The sequence below is a fragment of the Zea mays genome, chromosome 1 (genome assembly GCF_902167145.1).
Source record: "Zea mays cultivar B73 chromosome 1, Zm-B73-REFERENCE-NAM-5.0, whole genome shotgun sequence".
Lineage (NCBI taxonomy): Eukaryota > Viridiplantae > Streptophyta > Magnoliopsida > Poales > Poaceae > Zea > Zea mays.
In genome coordinates, this window is record NC_050096.1 from 218,911,580 (window position 1) to 218,932,266 (window position 20,687).

General features: G+C 42.5%; 2 protein-coding genes across 5 annotated transcripts; both read right to left on the bottom strand.

Moving 5' to 3' along the window:
• Positions 1-918: 918 nt before the first annotated feature.
• Positions 919-2,587, bottom strand: LOC100273182 (uncharacterized). The gene is made up of 4 exons (NM_001147627.1): positions 2,550-2,587; positions 2,177-2,358; positions 1,801-2,096; positions 919-1,642 (listed from the first exon to the last, which is right to left on the bottom strand). The coding sequence occupies exons 2-4, from the start codon at positions 2,355-2,357 to the stop codon at positions 1,067-1,069; spliced, it is 1,053 nt and encodes a 350-aa protein (NP_001141099.1). The 5' UTR covers position 2,358; positions 2,550-2,587; the 3' UTR covers positions 919-1,066.
• A 5,290-nt stretch (positions 2,588-7,877) lies between these two features.
• On the bottom strand, positions 7,878-11,130 carry LOC100193983 (uncharacterized). 4 transcript variants are annotated; one of them, XM_020545658.3, is made up of 7 exons: positions 10,886-11,130; positions 9,940-10,172; positions 9,800-9,855; positions 9,625-9,703; positions 9,380-9,518; positions 8,593-8,721; positions 7,878-8,440 (listed from the first exon to the last, which is right to left on the bottom strand). In XM_020545658.3, exons 2-7 carry the CDS (start codon positions 10,110-10,112, stop codon positions 8,249-8,251), a joined length of 768 nt encoding a protein of 255 aa, XP_020401247.1. In that variant the 5' UTR covers positions 10,113-10,172; positions 10,886-11,130; the 3' UTR covers positions 7,878-8,248. The 4 variants fall into 4 exon arrangements, with proteins under 4 accessions (XP_020401247.1, NP_001132521.1, XP_035819570.1 ...); NM_001139049.1 differs by having other exon boundaries at positions 7,880-8,440; positions 8,593-8,706; positions 10,886-11,078; XM_035963677.1 differs by having other exon boundaries at positions 7,886-8,440; positions 8,543-8,706.
• Positions 11,131-20,687: the final 9,557 nt, after the last annotated feature.

Genomic DNA, 20,687 nt, shown 5'->3' on the forward strand with positions numbered 1-20,687 from the left:
AAGGGGCCCACTGGAGGGTTCTTTGCCGAGTGCCAGTCCACCAGACACTCGGCAAAGAAACCTCCTTTGCCGAGTGCCTACTAGGGCTCTCGGCACAGGGACTGGCTGTGGGGTCCACTGGACCAGTCTTTGCCGAGTGTCGACGTAGGCACTCGGCAAAGGATCCGTCACCGTCACTTGGCGCCGTGACGGTGACTTTTCTTTGCCGAGTGCCCGACAAAAAGTACTCGGCAAAGAGGCTGTTGCCGATGTACAGTTCGCCGAGCGTTCTTTGCCGAGTGTTACACTCGGCAAAGCCTTTGCCGAGTGTAAAATAGCCTTTGCCGTGTGTTTAGAACACACGGCAAAGGAGCTGATTCCGGTAGTGTTTGCCGATGAAATCTTTGCCGAGTGTTCTTTGCCGAGTGTAAAATAGCCTTTGCCGAGTGTCTTAGACACTCGGCAAAGAACGCGATTCCGGTAGTGCCTCTAGATATCATGTTATAGGTAGCCTTACCAAAGCTCTTTCGGTGAAAACTTTGAACACAACCGTAAACTTGAAAAGTTGTGATTGGGACGATGTTAAGATGTGTGTCTAGATCAATCCCTTCCTTGAACGATATGTTTTCTAGTAGTTTGAGTCATAGACCAATTTTGTAATAATTTGTATCAATTTATGAGTACCAGTTGTATACTCCATCACGTAAAAGGTTGAACCCTACATATAAATACAAAGATCTTGGTACTATAAAGAATGCAACACTTTTAGACACATTTGATTTTGACAACTACAAGTACTGTTTCTAGCTAGCATATAAGCTACTATATCTGTGCCAACCCTAGTGTTGCTTACACGCATCACTCTTGCTAGCTAAGTAGCTCTAGACTGTAACAAACACTAGCTACATACATGCATACCGCAAGTGCTTTGCAGTTTTTAATGATTGGAAACTTAATTAAATGCACGTGCGTCAGAAGTTGAGTCATATAATTACATTAACCCCATTCACAATTTGATCTATCTATCTAGGGATATACACATATGCAGGTGATCAGGTCGCAAACATCCAAAGGATAAACTTGCTTTTCAAAAGCCAATGTCCCAGTAGAGCCCGTCGTCGATGTGATCGGAGGAGCCCACGGCGGTGAACTGAGTCTCAGCACGGAGACGGCAGTCCTCCTCACCGCCGGTGTCCAGCGGACCGCTGTACTCCAGCAACTCTGGTAGATAGTAATCCGCATCGTCGGACTGCATGACTGGCAACGCGGGGCAATAATAATGCGATCCCAGCCGGTCGTCATGCTGGTTGAGCCAACATGCTGGCGAGACGACGCGACTGGAACCGTGGTGATGGTGCATCGTCGTCAGTAGCTCCTCATGGGCTATTTGACGGTGCTGATAATGGTCGTCGTCGCCCTCCATGGCTTGGGCACCGCCGATGTGGCTTCCTGATGTATGCTGGGTCTCGGTGACGACGACCGGTGGCGCCGATTCCTGCTCGCTGTCGAAACCGTCGTCTGCTGCCTCCGTGGCAAGGAGATGGCCAGGAGAGCGGTGGCCATGCCCATGCACGGCAGCCTCCTCCATTTCCGGTAGTTTCCTGTCGTTGCTGATCACTGGATGCTGCTTCCTCGTGAACACCCTGCAAATGACCCACTCACTCTGCACATACATGTACGTGGCCAAATTAAAACGGGGCAAACCGATCATAACTAATCAGACATTACACAAGCATATCTATGGCTGCATATATGTTGCCATGCATGTGAGATTGCTCTTTAGAGAGAGAGAGAGAGAGAGAGAGAGAGAGAGAGAGAGACCTGTGCTCCTCTGAGGAGGGCGCTGCTCCTCCTCTCGCCCATGGAGTACTCGTGCATCACCCAGTCAGTCTTCTCCCCTCTGGGGGCCCTGCCACGGTAGAACACTAGCGTCTTCCTCGTCCCGACGACGAGGCGGCCAGACCTGCTGTGCACGGGCTTGTCCTTCCCCGTGGACTTCCAGTAGCCCAGCTGTGTGGCGCGGCGGGCACGAATGCCGGACGGGGACTTGCTGCCCCTGGTGCAGAAGAAGTAGCCCTCGTGCAGGTCTCCTCCGGCCGCCGCCGCCTGCTGCTCGCCTGTGTGGACACATTAATTAATAGCAAGCTCGATAGAATCGCACTCGATGTCGTCTCGATGATGCTGCGACGTAACGTACATGGCAGGTCCCATGGCTCTGTCTTGTAGAGGTCCACCTCGCGGATGGCTGCCGTGGTGAAGCTGCCGTCCATGGCCTTCCTGGCGAGGTAGCAGGTGAGGAGCTCTTCGTCCGTCGGGAAGAAGCGGAAGCCCGGCGGCAGGACGAGCTCCATCGCCCGCTGCTCTTGCCCCCTTTGCATCCTGTTATTTGCATCGCAAATAAACAAGTAATCTAACTAACTGGATGATACGGTGAGCAGCAAGAAACACGCGCGACTCACGCACGACTTGCTCGATCGCACTCTCGCAGCAAGATCAAGGCGATATATATATAAGCACGCCTCAACCATTTCAGTCTAGCAGTTCACGAAACGAATTGAAGATGGTGATACCTGTATATATGCCCTCGATCCGATGCTGACCAGCAGAGATAGATATGACCAGCCAGAACCATACCTATATGCCCGCCCTTCGTTTTATAGTGGCGATATGATAGAAGGGCAGCATGTTTTGCCTAGCTAGAGCGTGCAGGTAGTTGGGGTTGACGTGGACGTCTCCCTGCGCATGCGCATGCGCAGGCGCAGCCATCTCTCATTTCCTATGCATGGGTTAAATATTTTATAATCACCGGAGTAATTTTGCATATTCACAGATTTTTAACGAGTAGCAATCACTGCGGTCTTAATCCCTGGTCACTGCTGTAAAATAAGTTGGCACAACCTCTCGTCACTGCTGAAAAAACAAGCCGGTGGCAGTCGGCATGTGGCATGAGGCTCTTGCCTACCACTGTTGATTCCTCTAACGACCCGACAATAATGGTTACATATCACTGCTGCGCCGGTTCTACTAATTCGACAGGGATAAGGTTAAGATCACTACCGGCTGGGTAAAGCGACAGTGATCCAATTAGTAACTTGTAGTATAACCGGCGCGCGGTAGTGATACCCGTCCCGTGGATAGCTACTTGAGCTAGCAATGATTATTATGGCATCGACTAACGTGCAAGCAGACCTAGCATGAAAGCGTGCAATTACGTCTTCTAGTTTCTTGGATATCTATCAAACGTTGAATTGAATTGAATAGGGAATTGTTACACTACCAGAATCCAGCTCTTTGACGAGTGTCAAGCTCTTTACCAAGAGCTATTTATCGGACACTCGACAAAACAAGCTTTACCGAATGTAGCACTCGATAAAGAACGGCAGTCGGCAAAGAGAGTCTCTATCGAGACCAAACTCTCGACATAAAAAGGCTCTCGCCAAAGACACCTTTACCGAAAGCCGAGTACTCGGCAAAAATGGAATCTCGGCAAAGCGCTGTCAGCTGCCGACGGCAGCTGATGTCCATTAAATTTGCCGAGTGTCCCTCGGATACACTTGGCAAAATGAATTTTTTGTCGAGTGCTATAAGAAAACACTTGGTAAAGTAACTCTTTGCCGAGTATCACCAGAAGACACTCGACAAAGTTTACTTGCTTTTTCTCCTCACTTTTTATACTATAGTGTAGAAACCTAGCCGACCTCCACATAAGTTTTATGATTTCATGTGAAGGACGAGTGTTACTTTGCCAAATGTTACACTGTGCTGAGTGTTACTTTGATGAGTGTTTTCTGTTTACTTTGTCGAGTGTTAAACTCGGCAAAAAGGTACTTTGTCGAGTGCCATGACCATAGCACAACAAAGAAGGCACACTTGAAAACCAATAAAGCTTTTTTGCCGAGTGTTACGGTCCTGGCACTCGCCAAAGGGACTGGAAAAGGGGCCATCGGTGCTCCCTTTGTCGAGTACCTACCTATCTGGCACTCAGCAAAGAAGCTCCATTTACCAAGTGCCAGCTTGCGGCTCTCGGCACATAGGCTGACGTGGGGGCCACTAGAGCCTTCTTTGCCGAGTGCCAGGACGACAGACACTCGGCAAAGGTTCCCTCTTTGTCGAGTGTCACTGAGCACACTCGGCAAAATCTCCATCACTGTTACTTGTTGTCATGATGGTGACTTTTCTTTGCCGAGTACCAGATGACACTCGACAAAGGCTTTACCGAGTGTCCGACAAAAAGTACTCAGCAAAGAAGTTATTGCCGATATACAGTTCGTCGAGAGTCACACTTGGCAAGGACTTTGTTGAGAGTTTTATGGGCTTTGCCGAGTGCCTGAAGCACTCGGCAAAGCAGTTGTGTCCAGTAGTGTTAATAAAACGGTACACACTAGTGGAACATGCTTGTGGGAGAACCGAATTAAAAATTATTGATCTACTATTGGATGGGCATCCAAAGGACTAGAAGATGTGATTGCACGCTTGCGGGCAGGGTCTGCTTGCATATTAGTAATTCTGATTATTATTTAAGTAATACAGCTACATTTAGGTTCTACCAGGCAGTGAACTGTTTTTTCATATTTTAGTTTCTTAATTTATTTATTTTTAATTTCTTATAGTTACGGGACTCACTGCCAGAGATGCGCTTGTTGCCAAGCGCTCAGCGGTTTGTCGAGTGTCAAAGCACGAGCACTTAGAAAAGATCTATTTTGTCGAGTGTCGCAATACTCGGCCAACATGAAGGACCAATGAGGCGACTAGAGGGGTGTGAATGGGAGGTACTAAAAATTCTCAGATCGAGAACGACACCGTGACTTTGATCCTGACTTCAATGAAACCCCACGAGACGAATGAAATTATGCAACACAGTAATATTCAGTGAATATACCAAACTGCTATTCAGGGAACTATCCAACTGTCTGCAAAATCTCAGAGACAAAAACGCATAGCAGGTCGAGCGACAGTGCCGGACAGGCAAAAAATGCTTAGACCCAAGTCAAACTTCAAAGGAAGTTTGCGCAAGGACAAAGAAGATGATTCCTAAAGTTTCAACCCAAGCAAAACAAGAACTCAGATCAGATTTCCCGAGAAGATTAGGGTTTTGTTAGGGTTTTCTAAAATGAACTTGAATGGAGATCAACTCGGATCACGACCAAGAATTGCACCAATAGGGAATATGCAGTGATCCAAAGAGTTTATCTCACCATCAATCAATCTCCAACACCCACAACACAAGAACTTGATGGTTCTTCCATAAATCCAAAGAGACAAAAAGGGGAAAATGTGAGAACAAAACCGACACAAAACTTTAGCGGAGAAAAATCTAAGTAAAAGAGTCGAACCAACTCTGTGGATGGATCCAGTCACCCTTCCTTTGAATAGAGCAGTGAAGATTACAAAAACATACACGAGTTCAAAACATATGCGGATCTCAGCTACGCTAGAGAACGGAAGCTAGACTTTCTAAGTGCTAAAATGAAACTAGCCTAATGAAATGTAGCCTCAGGAGATGACTGAAACAATCAGCCCAACCTTCTATTTATAGTGCATTATTACTACTTCCTAAACTACCCTAGATATATAGAACCTATCCGCTTATCCAGGGGCGAAATGAACCAACTCTTTGGATTTTGATCTGACGGTCACGCGCTCCACATGAAGTTGTTTTGCCTCGACGCACCCTCCATGATGCCGCCATGTGCCACCTCCGATTCCTGCCTGAACCACCACCGCCGAGTTTTGCGGCCCAAACTTAGCAAAACCCACCACCTGTAGCGCTAGGTAGTTTTTGAGGCTCAACCACCATAACCACCTCGTGCGCGTCCCCCACGTCCTAGACATGTGTCCTGCCAGTCCTCGACCGCATCGGCGATACGATTTGCTCTGCCACGTTCTCGCGTCCGTGTGTGTCCCAGGTGTCTGCCACCACGACTAGTCACCTAATGACTCTGGTCCCTCGGTCAAGTCCCAACGCTCGTCCTTCACCGCTCTCGGTCCATCGGCATGAACCCACATGACCTTCACCTTCTTCGTTGACCATTGATTCTATGCTCCACATATGCACACCACAAGCCAATAAACGTTGTTGCACAACACATAACTAATGTGTTGGTTAGTCCACGACTCAACCTGAGATGCTACCCGTTGACAATCACTCATCATCAACTCGAACCACAAGGGACAAATCAACATTGTGTTCGCACAACACGCTCTTTGCCGAGAGCCATACACTTGGCATAAAAAGGCACTCGGTAAAAAATTATTTAACACGTGTTCAACTCTCGGTAAAACACGACACTCGGCAAAGGCCATTAACTATCCTGGGAGTCCTCATGAGACACTCGGCAAAGAATGATTTTGTCGAGTGTATTTTCTTGACACTCGGTAAAATGTATTTGTTTTTTCTTCTTTTCCCCTCCAACTTTTTGTACTTGTCTCTACAATCTCTGGGCCTACATGTTCAATTTTGGCAATTTCTCAAAGTGTTTGCTATATATATTAGATTTGGTACATTTAATTGAATTTCTTCGGATAATTCAAATTTGAACTGCAAGCCACTCAAAATTTTGAAAACAATGGATGCAAAATTGATATTCATGTTATTGAGCACATGTTACGGCCTCATTCAGGGACAGGCTAGAAAATTCGAACATCAAGTTCACAAAACATGACCACAAACTTGCGATACAGTTCTTTTTAAATTGTATAAAACGCAAACGAAGTCAGAAAATCATGAAACTTGTTGAGATACCATGTTATTATGTGCAAAGGTTGTGATAAAAAAATGACAATGTAGCGAAGATTGTTTTTAAATTGGTGGTTCCGTTCGAGTTGCTATGTAGTGAATGCTTGGATCTAGGGATGAAAACGGTCGAAAACGATCAAAAAACAGCTAAATTGTTTTTGTTTTCATATTTTTTTGGTCGGGACGAAAACGAAAACGAAAATCAACGGTCGAAATACGAGATCGGAATTGTCGGTTATCCGAAAACGATCGAAAACGACAAACTATAGTCGGAAAGATAACTATTTTGTAGTTTAATCAAAAACATAATAAAGTGATGCATTGCCTATTTTTTAAGATTTAGAAATACACAAACAACTCTTTTTCATCATTCATATTAGTTAGAGTAATTATAACATTTGTTTTTCGCTTATACATTCACTTGAACACAACAAAAGTCTATAACTTAAATAAATTATATGCTAGATCTATCTCATATTATATAAAACGGTAGAAAATGGTATCAGCACGACTCGGAAACGAAAAATACGAAAACGGTCGAAAAACTACCGTTTCTAATCGGTTCCTAAACAATTCGAAAACGATCAGGGAAAAACAGTATTCGAAACGGGACGGTACGGGAATTTCTCGTCCCGTTTTCATCCCTTGGATCCGCCCATGGTCCTGTACTCCTGTGTAAGTGTGGTTCGTTGAAAACAAGGTGTCGAGCCTTCGCGTCATTGATCGAGGTCAAGTCGGTCTCCGCCCCAACAATGACGGCGTGGAAGCAAGTGGTGGCCGACGGCATGGACAGAGGTGGTCGGCTTCTGTGGGTGGCAGAGGAAACCTAGCTGCAAGATACCATCTAAGAGAATGAGACTCCACATCTATTGCATAGAGGATGGTTAGATATATAGACACAGGAAAATATTAACCTTAATGGACTGACAGCCTAACAATGATGCCAGCCCATCTACACATACATGGATAATATAGGAATCGAACCTACACTCTAACACCATGAGTATTGCTTGTTGCTGGTCCAGCGTGAACTGCAATGCCATGGAGAACTCTCATGGACATGTGCTGATCCAAACCACTTACAAGGCAAAGCCACCATCAGGATAGATATATAGCACTACTAGTATCTGTCAAATCGAAACCACTGGTACCAAGCCGAGGATAAAAGTATAAATATGATGCTAAACTTCAATTGATTTCTGCAGAATAGAATCCAAACGACGTTCCAAAGTTTCTATCTATATATATACACATCTGATTCTCAAACAGTATTTAGTTTATGTTGGCACAAACAATACAATAGCATACAACAAATACAGGCAACAAACTGATGCCAGGTAATCTAATATCTGGTGCATTAATCTGTCTCGAGGATTCCTCCAATGTTCGGATCAACGTAAAACAATGGAACTGCACCGTATTCTGCATTTAGTGAGGACATGCTGATAAATCAGTATCAACAGCTTGTTGATAACAGCAGTAGCAGCAAGGTTGAAGGCCTTCACGGACTCGTCTTGCATCTTGCTTCCTTTGTCACTCAAGCAGCTTGTTGCATGTGCCGACACCCAGCGCTGCAGCTAAATGCCATGCTGCATGGAGGTAGGAAGTTTGTGGGAAGACATCATCAGCGACGAATAGCGCACCTCCCAGGAGAGACGATATCTTGTGTAGGTTATGTGCCGTCTTGAGCTCTGGATCTATTGATGCTCGTTTAGCAAATGAAACCTGAGGTGGTGGTTATTAGAATAGGTTGACAATGGATAGAAAGATGGATATGTCATGACTGGTAAAAGAATGATATAAATCCAATATACACATATAACATACTATCGTTTATTGTGTTCAGAGTAGGATGCCATGAGCTTTGAACTACTTGCCTCCATTATCCCAGTGTGGACAGCTGAAACCATCAGGGGTTGAAATGGTAGGAGCAATGTTGATGCTGCCATCAGAAATTTTGGATTCTCATCCCGAAGGGCTCTTGATAAGCACTGCATGAAATATGTCTTTTCAAAATGCACAACACATCAAATTCTTCTTTTTCCTTGAACACATCAAATTCTTCAGATAAGCCATCCTAATTTTTTATCTTAGTACATCACTAAAAAGTGCTTAGTCCATGCAACAAGCTATAAAGTAATGATAGTATACACAAGGACTGGAATGTGCATGCTGCCGATTTAAAGTACTTACTGAAATTGGTATTTTCTGAAAGACAGCTTTTAATGGTTATTCCAGAATGGACATGCATAAAGAGTAGCATTCTGCCTCAACAATACTCTTAGGACCCGTTTGTTTCATTGGAATTGAATTCCATTTTAATAATTATAATTTAAACAAAACTAATTAAGTTCATATATTTATATATAAAATATATTTGTATATTATCCTAAATAATATGAGAGAAATAGTTATATACTACATTTATGTTATAGCAAAGCAAGTACAAGAGTGTGCTATAAGTTGTACATCGGAAAAATAGCATGTAAATCTATAGAATCAATTTCTATCTCTCACCCCATGAATTTGAGATAGACTTATATGATAACTTTGGAAAGTGGTGGAATGTCACATTCTAAAAAAAATAGTCTATTCTATTAGTAAGATTCTAATTCCTCAAAATGAAAGGAAACAAACGGGACCTTATGAGAATATTCCACTTACTAGAGTTGAAGTGGCAATCATTGTATAGTCTGCCCATCTCAAATATTTTCTGATGTCTCCCCGTGAAGTATGATACAAGCTAGAAGCTATTCCAACTCCAATCAATGAGTTAGCATAAAGTGTTGTATTCAAGTTCTTTCTGCACAACTGGTACATAACGGTTAGTTGATACTTGCAGCAATCAAGAAACAAATCAAAAGAAAATCTTTAAAAAAGTGATGTTAGTGATTCAGATGTGGGCTTGCCTTGGTGTTTGCAGTCCAAGAACAATGAAAGGAAGTGAGGTAACAACATTTGCAATAGTTTCACCAACATGTTTATCGCCTGATTCAAGATAAGATTTACACAATGGAGCATATAAATGGAGATGCCAAAAAATTTGGATTCTGCCATTATGAATTTCTGATAGGTTACACATACATGAGAGGCTACAGTGTATGGGCTTCAAGCATGGGGGTCTTTGCTGCCATAATCTCCTGAAGATACAAAATAAATCATTAACGAAGCATGAGTTAACAAGATTCTGAACAGTCTCCTTTGTGTATGTGCAACAAACATACCAGATTAGCAAACGCCGGCCGGAGCCATTATCCTCTTGTGGTTCACAAGTTGAAGAATCCATAATGCTAGTCTTGACTGCTTCGTCATCACTGTATATTGACCGGCCCACGAACTGTACCCTGTATAGGCCACCCAGGGCCCCAGAAGGCCTAGAATCTTCTTGGACTCCCATGTATTTATTTAACCTATTTTAAGGTTCACGACTAACTAGATACTAGAACAAGTGGCAGCCCTGTTGGGAAAAACAAATGTCATTCTTCAGCATTATTGCATAAATGGCACAAGTCCAGAATCTTAGTCTACATGAACACACGTGGGCCCATTCGGCAGGCAGTTCTAGCTGCTGCTATGGCTATCTGCCTCCTCACATGTCACTGTAGCGTTGAACTAGCAGCAGCGGTTGATACAAACGACACAAAGCACCGAACCATATGAAAGAATTTTATTCTATATAGATTTATAAGTTTATATAGCTCCTAGGCATGCAGAAACGATTTCCTGGGTGCATTGATTTGATTATGAGGTTATGTGCTCAGCTATATATATGCTATTCTGACACTGCACACAAGATGAAAAACTGTTAACAATTCCCCATTGCTTGCTGCAGTGGATTTCCACAACCAGGAAATGGCTACAAATTCCATGCCATCCTAACAGATGAGGCAGCACAAGTAGCACCTCTGTTGCTCGCTCAGCAGCTCGCGTCACAAAAACAACAGAGGGAAAAGTGAATCGATTCAGTCCACTCTCCACTGTTCCATGGCAACAAAGCTCGGCGGTTCGTTTCACGCCCAAATTTCCGTCCAGCGGAATAAACGCTTTATTCTACTCATGGAGCCTATGAACACGGAAAATCGTGACGAAATCGAAGCGGTTCTTTCGCTTGTCACTAGACCACGTGTGCTTCGCCTGAAGAAAGGTGTTCATCTACCAGAAGAAACTTACGAAGGGGATTGGAAGATTGGAGAACGCTTTATCTCCTCCCGCTGCGGCACTTCCCCAAACCACGCCCTCCTCCGACAGCGGTTGCTGCTGGTGGTAGAGCGAGGGACTGGAGGGGAAGATGCCGATTCCGACAGTATCTTCCCCTTCCGTGCGGAAGCGGAAGGAGGACGCCTGTACGTCGCAAAAATCCTACGTCCTTCTCATCTCCGTGGAATATTCGGTTTCTGGGTTCTTTGACGGTCCTCTTCTTGCTTCTCTCCGGAGCGGCCGGGCCTCGTCGTTCGCTTTCGGTGAGGCCGGTGGGCCATGGCAGCGCCAATTTGGGCCGGGCCGGACGACTTCCACCTGCAGCTGTATGGATGTTTGGGCTATAGTAGATTGGGCTAATGTAATTTTCTATTATTTTCCTTGTTTACTTATTGTCGACTCGAACTTTACTTTTATATCGACGAAACGCGCCCATCTGTAAGCCCAGCAAAGTCAAAAGTCTGAGACAAAATTATAGCATGTTTTTGGCACCTGTATAGTAAGTTATGAACTGTCTTATCGTTTGGCGTACATACTATATAATCAGATAGCTTAAGCTACTGATAATGGAGTATGTCATTAGTTGATAATAGAATATGTACACAGCTACCAATTATGTGTTCTTTTTTGGTTTTTGTCGTAACAAAAACAGTGACGGAGGGAAGGGGGGGGGGGGGGGGCGATATGAATTGTGAAGTTTTTGTTGATTGAAATAAAATAATTTGTTCAAAAAAGCCCATGTATTTTCTAAAATATCAAATTCAACGCTAATAGTAAAACCAACCAATTTCAACTGAAGTCGTTACATATTGTTGCCATGTACACAACAAGTTTGACATGTATTCGCGCAAGTTGACGAATTTTTTTATGGATGCTCGAGACTAGTTGGATTTTTTAATTCTCTTACAAGTTTATTAGTTATTTCATTAATACTAGAGTCATTATATAAAAGTTGAATCTCATCAATCAAACATTCATCATTATGCCGCATTTATTATTTTGGTATTATTACTGTGTCACAACTTTAGTTCAATATATCATTCAACTAGAAAATGGACTCTTAAACTAGAATAATTTATAAAGAACTAGAATTCTTATTTCATGTCTTAAAATTGATAACATCGCATGATATTTATTTACTATATAGTATTGATGAATTAGTGGGTCCATCTTATGTCATAATCGTAGCTCTGCCCTGAATATAAATTAGAAAGCAATCATGTACCTTTTCAATAACATTTTAAAACATCGTCACATCAAAATATCTTCGTCAGATACGTTTGTTGTACTTGTACGATCGGCTGCGCTTGCAAGCAGAGAGTTAAATAAATCAATGTAATGGAGTTTGACTTTCATTGCCGAGGACTGTAGCCAGCCGTACAATAAGGTAGAGCTGCATCACTGCATGATGTCCACTTCACAGCTGATCGAAGAACCAACCATGTACATTGACATTTGATTAAAAAACAGCCAACTATGAGATAGGATAGGACCGGTCAGAATACTCGAACCTCATGCCTGATTTATCTGAAGCCGAACCTGCCCGAATCTAAAAAATCTATTCCTTATCTCGGGTACAAAGCCCATTTAGCCGATTTTGTTTCAGTAAATTCAGATATAAGGTTATCTCGTATGTTATGCTACTAAAAGTCAATTTTTCTTTTCAATATCTTTCTTTTTTTCCAGAATTCTTGTTCTTCCACCCATGCAATAGAGAGCGAATGAGAAAAGAGGGATTTTCTCTTAAAATAGGCTTTGAAATAGAAATCATGGAATAATATTGAATTCAAATGTTTATTTCTTTATTTCTTTTCTATAGTATAAGAAAATGAATTAAATGAAATTTGTGGATTTAGCACGACCTTTTGGTTGTGACCCCCTATATAAAAATGCAAAATTGTATAATGCCAATAAGTTACCATGACATACAATTATATTTAATGAGTAACTCTAACAGTCTATTTGTGTAAAGAGTTGTATCTCCTTTTTCTCGATATGTCGCCGCTCCGAGAGGCTCTGGCTCCTCCACTCTCGTTCTACTTCCCTCTCTGCGAGCCGGTGCCTATCCCCTCTTCTCTCGTTCTCTCCTTTGCATATCTCTATCCTTTCCTATAGTACTTGGCGTATATATGTTTAAAATCATAATTATTTTTTAAAAATAAGGTAGAGAGCCCTAAGTGTCTTATCGCCCTTGTGGTGGGACCTGGGCACTTAAACTAGATTAATCTGGGCGGTTCCGCCACAGTTACCCTCCTCATCGCACAATGGTTGAGGCGACCATGATGGTGGTGAGGGAGAGGATGTCCTAGCCTGTGGAGGATTCAGAGAATTCATTTTGGTTTGCTGTTGTCTAAGCACCCTCCGGTTGAATGGGTTGGTGTGTAGATCAATTCCGTCTCCCTTCCTAGTATTGACCATCTGAGTTAGAAACACATGGTAAAAAAGAATTGTAGACAAGGACGAGTAATTACGAGACATGTTACTTTGGGGTTTTATTAGCTAAGTAGATTAGTGTGTCACCTACTAAAGCTAATACATTACCTTAAGGTGGTACATGCTAGAATGCCCTTCTATACTATTTCAATCAATCAAAGAAGCAAATTAGACATTTATCATCAGAACAATCAACCAACATTTTTAAATAGGGAAAATAATTTTATTTTTGTCTTAGGTCTCCTATCTCTTTAAAAGGGGTCATAAATGTAGGATTCCAAGGTGTGAAATCCATCTTATCTTAGAGTAGAAAAGATAAGAGTAATCAGAGTAGAACATCAAAAGGTGAGACATGATCAAGATAAGTATAGAAAGAACCAGAGTAAGGTAAGTAGGTAAGGGTTTTGTCCATTTCTATCTAGGTTTTGTCCTACAGTCAACATTTCCTCTGATAACACTTCTGTCACACCCAGATTTAAGGGATAAAGCCGGGTGCGTCTCATATGTGCGCCAAGGGATAACAACACATATAATAACAGAGTTTATAAAGATAAATGTCACAATATCATAAAAGTAATTATTACATAGCGGAAGTCTTACAGAATAAATGATAAATATAAAACAAACTAATGTCCATCCATGGCGCCATAAAGTTGACTGGGAAACGCCACCTAGATCAACTCATATGCTTCATTGTAGGGCGACTCCTCATCGACCACTTGTTCATCTCATGTGTGGGGGTTTATATATCACAAGTGTGAGCTCACAAAAGATCATAGCTCAACAAGTTGTGGGGAATAATGTACATAAACTCACCAAAGGTGGAAGTTCATGTGAAGTGTAAGGCTGATCAATAATAGGGGTTAAAGCTGAGCATTGCTTTTAATAGGTTGGTCAAATTTTATTAGCAATTACTAGATGTAAGTAAATACCAGACCATAATAATAATAATAGAACAAAATTAATAATAAATCACATGCAATGCAAATGACAAATTGAATTTATTTCCATAATTTAATCATGCGAGAGTCTTGAGTTGCTCATGACCGCGAGCACAGCTAGTATACCAGTTTTACACTCTGCAGAGGTTGTACCCTGTACCCACAAGTCATGTTACCCATCTGCCAAGGGGTCATGAATCCCATACACCTCTACCAAGGAAGCGAGGCAGGGTAACACTACGAGGCATTTACAAAGTTCCACTAGCTTCGAAAAACCTGCTACAGTTCTAGGAAGAGCAATGCAGGAATCCCCAGTCTTACCACCATCGTAGCAAAATCAACCCGAGAACCTCTCTACACGCCTACTCCCCTACTGCCCTTGCCCCTATCGGGTAAGGTAATCCTCCACTAGCTTTCCTAGTTAGTCAGCCAAGGGCGTCCCATTCCACCCTTGTGGTGGCACATGTTTCTCAAGTTAAGTTCCATGTTCCAATTAAAAATAATGATCTTGACATGAACAATAAATAAAATAATAGTATAAATGGAACATGATCATAATGTAATATTAAACCCAAAACCATATAGAGCAATAGCAAAACTACCCAAATAATTCAGGGGTGAACAAGGTAAAAAGATAACCAGACTAGGGTGACCTATCGGGTCCCATCAAAAATAATCCTATTGTTGGGAACTTGTTCTCAAATGCTATAAGTTAAGAACAAGGCAACACAAAAAGAAGTTAATGGTTAATGTCCTTCGTCCTTCGAAGCATTATTTCCCTTAAGATATAATGATCTTCGGACGAAGGTCATGAAGGACGTACCTTCATCATCACAGTATATGTTAATGGAGGATGAAGCATATGAAACATGAGAAATAACATGAATAATCATATGACATCATGAATATATCTTTATTATCTCATCATGGATAAACAAGAACAATATTGAATTACATTTGTACCTTCGGCTTGACAGAAGGTAAAAGTTCAAGCGTGACGCACGAGCGAGTACAAACCAGCGTGAACAGTACGGGGGTACTGTTCATCTATTTATAGGCACAGGGCACAAACTGTGTAAAATTACATTCATGCCCTTTATATTTACTATTGACTTAAGGACAATCCATCGAGAACTAGATAACCTTTTTCCCTTTAAGTCGGTTCCTCTTTCTGCCGTTGAGCCAAAGCTCCCTTGCGCGTAGCTTCAAAACTGCATCGACCTTCGTCTCGACCATGCTTTTCGTATCGTGTACAGTTTTATTCCGAGTCTGAAGGCACCTGTATATATATTATACTTGGGAAACATTGTTAAATCATGTTTTTGAGGACCTTTGGAAGATGAAGGCCCCCAACAGTAGTCCCTCGCAGTATTAATTTGTTATAATCAACGAATTCAGACTGCGACATGAACGAAGGCCTTAAGCCGAAGGTCCGAAAAAACACCTTCCCTTTTGCTAGAATAGCAATAGTTACTGACAGATGGGGTCCACCAAATTTCAAGGCACTGAGCGTATAAATATGAACCCACACCGGTAACATTTGATACACCATTTCTAGCATTCGCGTTATTTTCTCAAAAAATTTAACTCTTGCTCACTAGCTCTCGCCTGGTTTTCAAGCTTTTCGAGCATCGGTTTAAAGACGTGCTTTCACCATGTCTAGGGAAAAATGACTGAGGAAAAGAAGATGACTGAGGAAAAAAGGATGACTGCGGAGACGAAGCTAACTGAGGAGACAAAGCTGTTCGAAGAAAAGAAAGCTGCAGATCCTTTTATCACCGGGTTTATTGAGTCTATATCAAAAACAAACACAGAAAAGATTACTAAAGAGATACTTGAAGGTTTATCTGAAGATACTGATGACAGTGATAGTTATGATGCGGAAAGTGGAGATGAAGATTCTGAAGATCGGCCCTGGCGACCAAGCCATTCTGTCTTCGGAAGATCGACTATTAAACATAGTCATCTTAACAACATGAGAGGAAGATACTTTCGTGACATGTCTATCGTGAGAGTTGGCGGAGACATCATCGTCCCTGCCCCTGAGGAAAATGAAGTTGTTATCTACCGAAGCTTTTTTAAGGCTGGACTTCGGTTTCCTTTGAGCAAATTTGTAGTTGAAGTGTTGAAGACATACCAGATTTTCCTTCATCAGATCACCCTCGAAGCTGTGATGAGGATGGGGATTTTGTCTGGGCTGTAAGAAGTCAAGGGCTGGAGCCGAGCGTGAAGTGCTTCTGCAGTATGAGACGAAGGCTACTGGCAAAGAACAGTACCACAACAACTTCGGTTGTTATGGATTTATTGCTCGCCCCAATGCAAGCCACCCGGTACCAACATTCCGGAAAAGATGGCCTGGGTCCTGGATGGGGGAGTGGTTTTATGTTAAAAATGATTTAAAGGCAAGGGAAGACATCAAAGAAATCATCCAGCGCCCCATTTGGTCTCACTTCGGTCTCCGAAGGCCGAAGGTGGAAATTGATAGCAATGTCAAAGCATGTCAGAGAGCTTTTAGCACTGTGTGCGCCTTCATTGGCACAAGGGATCTGATTCAAGAGCATATATCCTTCAGGGTATGGCCACTTGTGGAAAGCTGGGATATGCCGAAGGAGACCACCGCCGATTCTAATGAAGGTGGTCTGGTCCGACTGAAGTATACCTTCATATTTAGGGAAAGGTTTGATGAGCCAAACGATGAATGGCTGAAGTGCATCGAAGCTACCAGTGATGAGTTACTTGGAGCATATTCCAAGGCCAAAGATAATGCTCTGTCCGCAGCCTTTGGAAGTCGAGGCAAGAAAAGATTAAATAGGGTATTTGATGCTATTGGCTTCGTATACCCTGATTACCATTATCCGATAAAAGGGCAAGAGAAAAAGAGGAAGGCTGCCGCTTCGGCCACTGTAGCTGAGTCGAATGGCAAAAAGATTAAGGTCTGACCCACCGGCCGCGCTACATTGAACCGACTATGGTGCCTAAATTTGGTGCGGGGACCTCTTCAGCTGACGAGGCCAAGGAAGCTGCTCCGCTTGTGCAAAGTACTGTAGAGTCGATTGTAGTGCCGAAGGTGCCTACAGTCGAGCCAGTCGAGACTACGGTTGATAGGGCTGAAGAGCCAAAGATTGAAAAAATAATGAAAATGCCAGAAATTTTGAGCCCTCCAACAGAGGCAAAACTGCCTAAGGTTCAAAAGGCTTCTGCCGCGACTCCCAAGAGGAGGAGGATGGCCAACGTGCTAGATGCTGTGCTGGAGACTACGAAGGCCTTGAGCCCTGCTCCTACAAGGAAAGTTGCTGAAGCTGCCAAAGCGCAAGCCAAAACTAAAACTAAGCAAGCAGAAGTCAAAGCTACAAAACTCGGGCTGAAACCGAAGCTAGGCCTTCAGCGCCCGTTGCGAGGAAGCCTACCGCGCCTGAGGAAGAGATGGCAGGGCAGATTGCACCTGTAAAGGTCGAGACTGCTGCTCCTGAAGCTCTAATTGAAAATATTGACTACATCGTTCGACATGCTTTGGGGAAGAAATTGTCCGAAGATGAAATCACTGAAGCAAGGCATTATGCTCAAAAACTGAAATATCTGAAAGGAGCCTTAGTTTTTAACGGAAGCAATGAAGATGATTTCTTATACTGTCTCCCGGACAACAAAGAAATATCTGTTTGCCGAGAGATAGGTAAAAGCATGGGATTCCCGTAGCTGAATTTTATCGAAGGATGATCTTGCCGACAGCCTAGCCTACAACAGTATAAAGGTATAAAGGTTAACTTTGAAATTGAGAATGAAGTATTTTATTTGTCATACTCAATTCTTTCCTCCTCTTGCAGGGCTTAATTCTTAGTAATGCCCTTAGGGCGCAGAAGAATATTGAAGACGAAAGTTATACGATGGCCCTGAATAACCTTCGCTCAAAAGTGATTGAACTAAGAAACGAAGGTCTAGAAAAGGATAAAATTTTGATTTCTTTGGTAAATAAAGTAAAAGAGGATGAAGCTAACTATGAAGCTCAGGTCGAAGCCTAGAAAGCAGAAATTGAAGATCTTCGTAAGTAGTTGGTCGAAGCTAAAGAGAATTGCGCACTTGCACAGGCCAACCGAGAGATCAGCGAGTACTAGAAAAATTATCTAGAGAAAAATGTTGAAGAACTTCGCCAATCCAAAGAAAGGTGCTTCGACAAATCCTTGGATTGTGTGAAGAAATTGAAGACTAGCTTCGCCAAAGTGGGTGCCTACTCTGCCGAAGAAAACTTTGTACAAGGCGACCCTGAAGGCGTCATTGAATGGTTAAGTGGAGAAGCAGAAACCTTCGAAGAAATTTTGAGTGATCGCGGGGATGTCTGCGCGTTTTCCGGTGCGCGGGGGATCTCATCCATCTTGGAGAAGGCCGGATGCGATCATGTTAAAACCATAGCCCGGGCCAAAGCTACCTTTTCCGTGGATGATACGAAGGATCCTTCAGCTGAAGCAACCTTGATGGGCGGAAAATTCTACAATGATGTCTGGGTGAATGGTGGTCGAGAGATGGCCCATGAAATTAAAAAAAGTGTGAAAAATACACTCATGATGCTCGAGCAGAAGCTAAACAAGCTGAAAAAGCTGCAGAACGCGAAAGGCATATAGGTATTATTTTTTGGTCTTTCAGCTTCGGTACTTGCTTTATGGCTTCGAGCTAATCAATTTTTCCTACTTCAGCTGAACTATCTCCGCCGTCGGAACCGTACGATCCCCTAGCTGATCTAAAAATGAAGGAAGCGCTGGAGATCATAAACATGGCTGAATCTATTATCGATGAAGTCGTTAACAAATTACTGAACAAAGTTGTAGAGAAATTCCTTAAAGAGGAATAACACTTATTGTAAAAACATTTTGAAATGGTCAATGTATGAGACACTAGAATGGACACTATGCTTTTATTGTAACAAGACTGTAATATTTGATGTGTGTAACTTTGAATCGAATATGTAAATTATTGTAATTTATTTCTTTGCGATGCATGAAACTTACATACATACCGTTTTTGAGCCTTCGGCGAAAAAACACCTTCCCTTCTTTTCATGCTTCGTAAAGAAAAAGATCCATGCTTCGTAAAGAAAGATATCCATGCTTCGCAATGAGAGATCCCTTCTTTGTGACAAGGCTGATGAAACTGTATTTCCCGAAGCTTACTTCGTGCCTTAGCACTTTTTCATTTTGACGAAGCATTTGCCGAAAATCAGCTCCGTATTCAATTCTCGTGTCATTGATGCGATATGATGTATGATGTGATGTTATGTGAAATGATGTGATGATATGATGCAAAATGATGATGATGCCGAAGACACACACCCACACGCCCACACTGGAACACACAAGCTCTGCATCCCCTTAGGAACGACTTTTGAGCTTCTTCACCTTCTATTTCGGTGATATAAGTTATGCATCCCCTTAGGAACGTCTTTTGAACTTCTTCGCCTTCTATTTCGGCGGTATAAGTTCTGCATCCCCTTAGTAACGACTTTTGAACTTCTTCACCTTATATTTTGGCGGTATTTGGCTCTGCATTCCCTTTGGAACGACTTTTGAGCAGAAAACTTACGCTGCGCTCCCTTAGGAGCGACTTTTTGTATCTTCGGCAATTTAGGCTCTGCATTCCCTTAGGAACGACTTTTGAGCTCAAAACTTACGCTGCGCTCCCTTAGTAACGACCTTTTTTTGTAGCTTCAGCAAATTTAGCTTTGCATTCCCTTAGGAACGACTTTTGAGCTTCGTAAATCTGTGAAGAAGATATATTTCATTCTGATAGAAGCAAAATCATTACAAGAAATTAAAACTAAATTTACACTGTTTGTTCCTTATTAAAAAGCAAAATGGCATAGAACATAAAAGTATTTCAGAAACAAGATATCGTTCAGTATATGTGAAAGTCACCTAGAGGGGGGTGAATAGGCAAATCTAAAATTTATAAACTTTAAGCACAACTACAAGCCGGGGTTAGCGTTAGAAATATAATCGAGTCCGAAAGAGAGGGCGAAAACAAATCACAAGCAAATAAGGCGGATGGCACAGTGATTTGTTTTACCGAGGTTCGGTTCTTGCAAACCTACTCCCCGTTGAGGTGGTCACAAAGATCGGGTCTCTTTCAACCCTTTCCCTCTCTCAAACAGTCACCTAGATCGAGTGAGCTTCTCTTCTCAATCAATTGGGACACTTAGTCCCCGCAAGGACCACCACACAATTGGTGTCTCTTGCTTTGATTACAAAGAACTTGGAAGCAAGAATAGAGGAAGAAGAAAAGTGATCCAAACGCAAGAGCTCAAAAGAACACAACAAAACTCTCTCTTCTAGTCACTAATGCTTTGAGTGGAATTGGGACTTGGAGAGATTTTGATTCACTCTATTTGTGTCTTGTATTGAATGCACTAGCTCTTG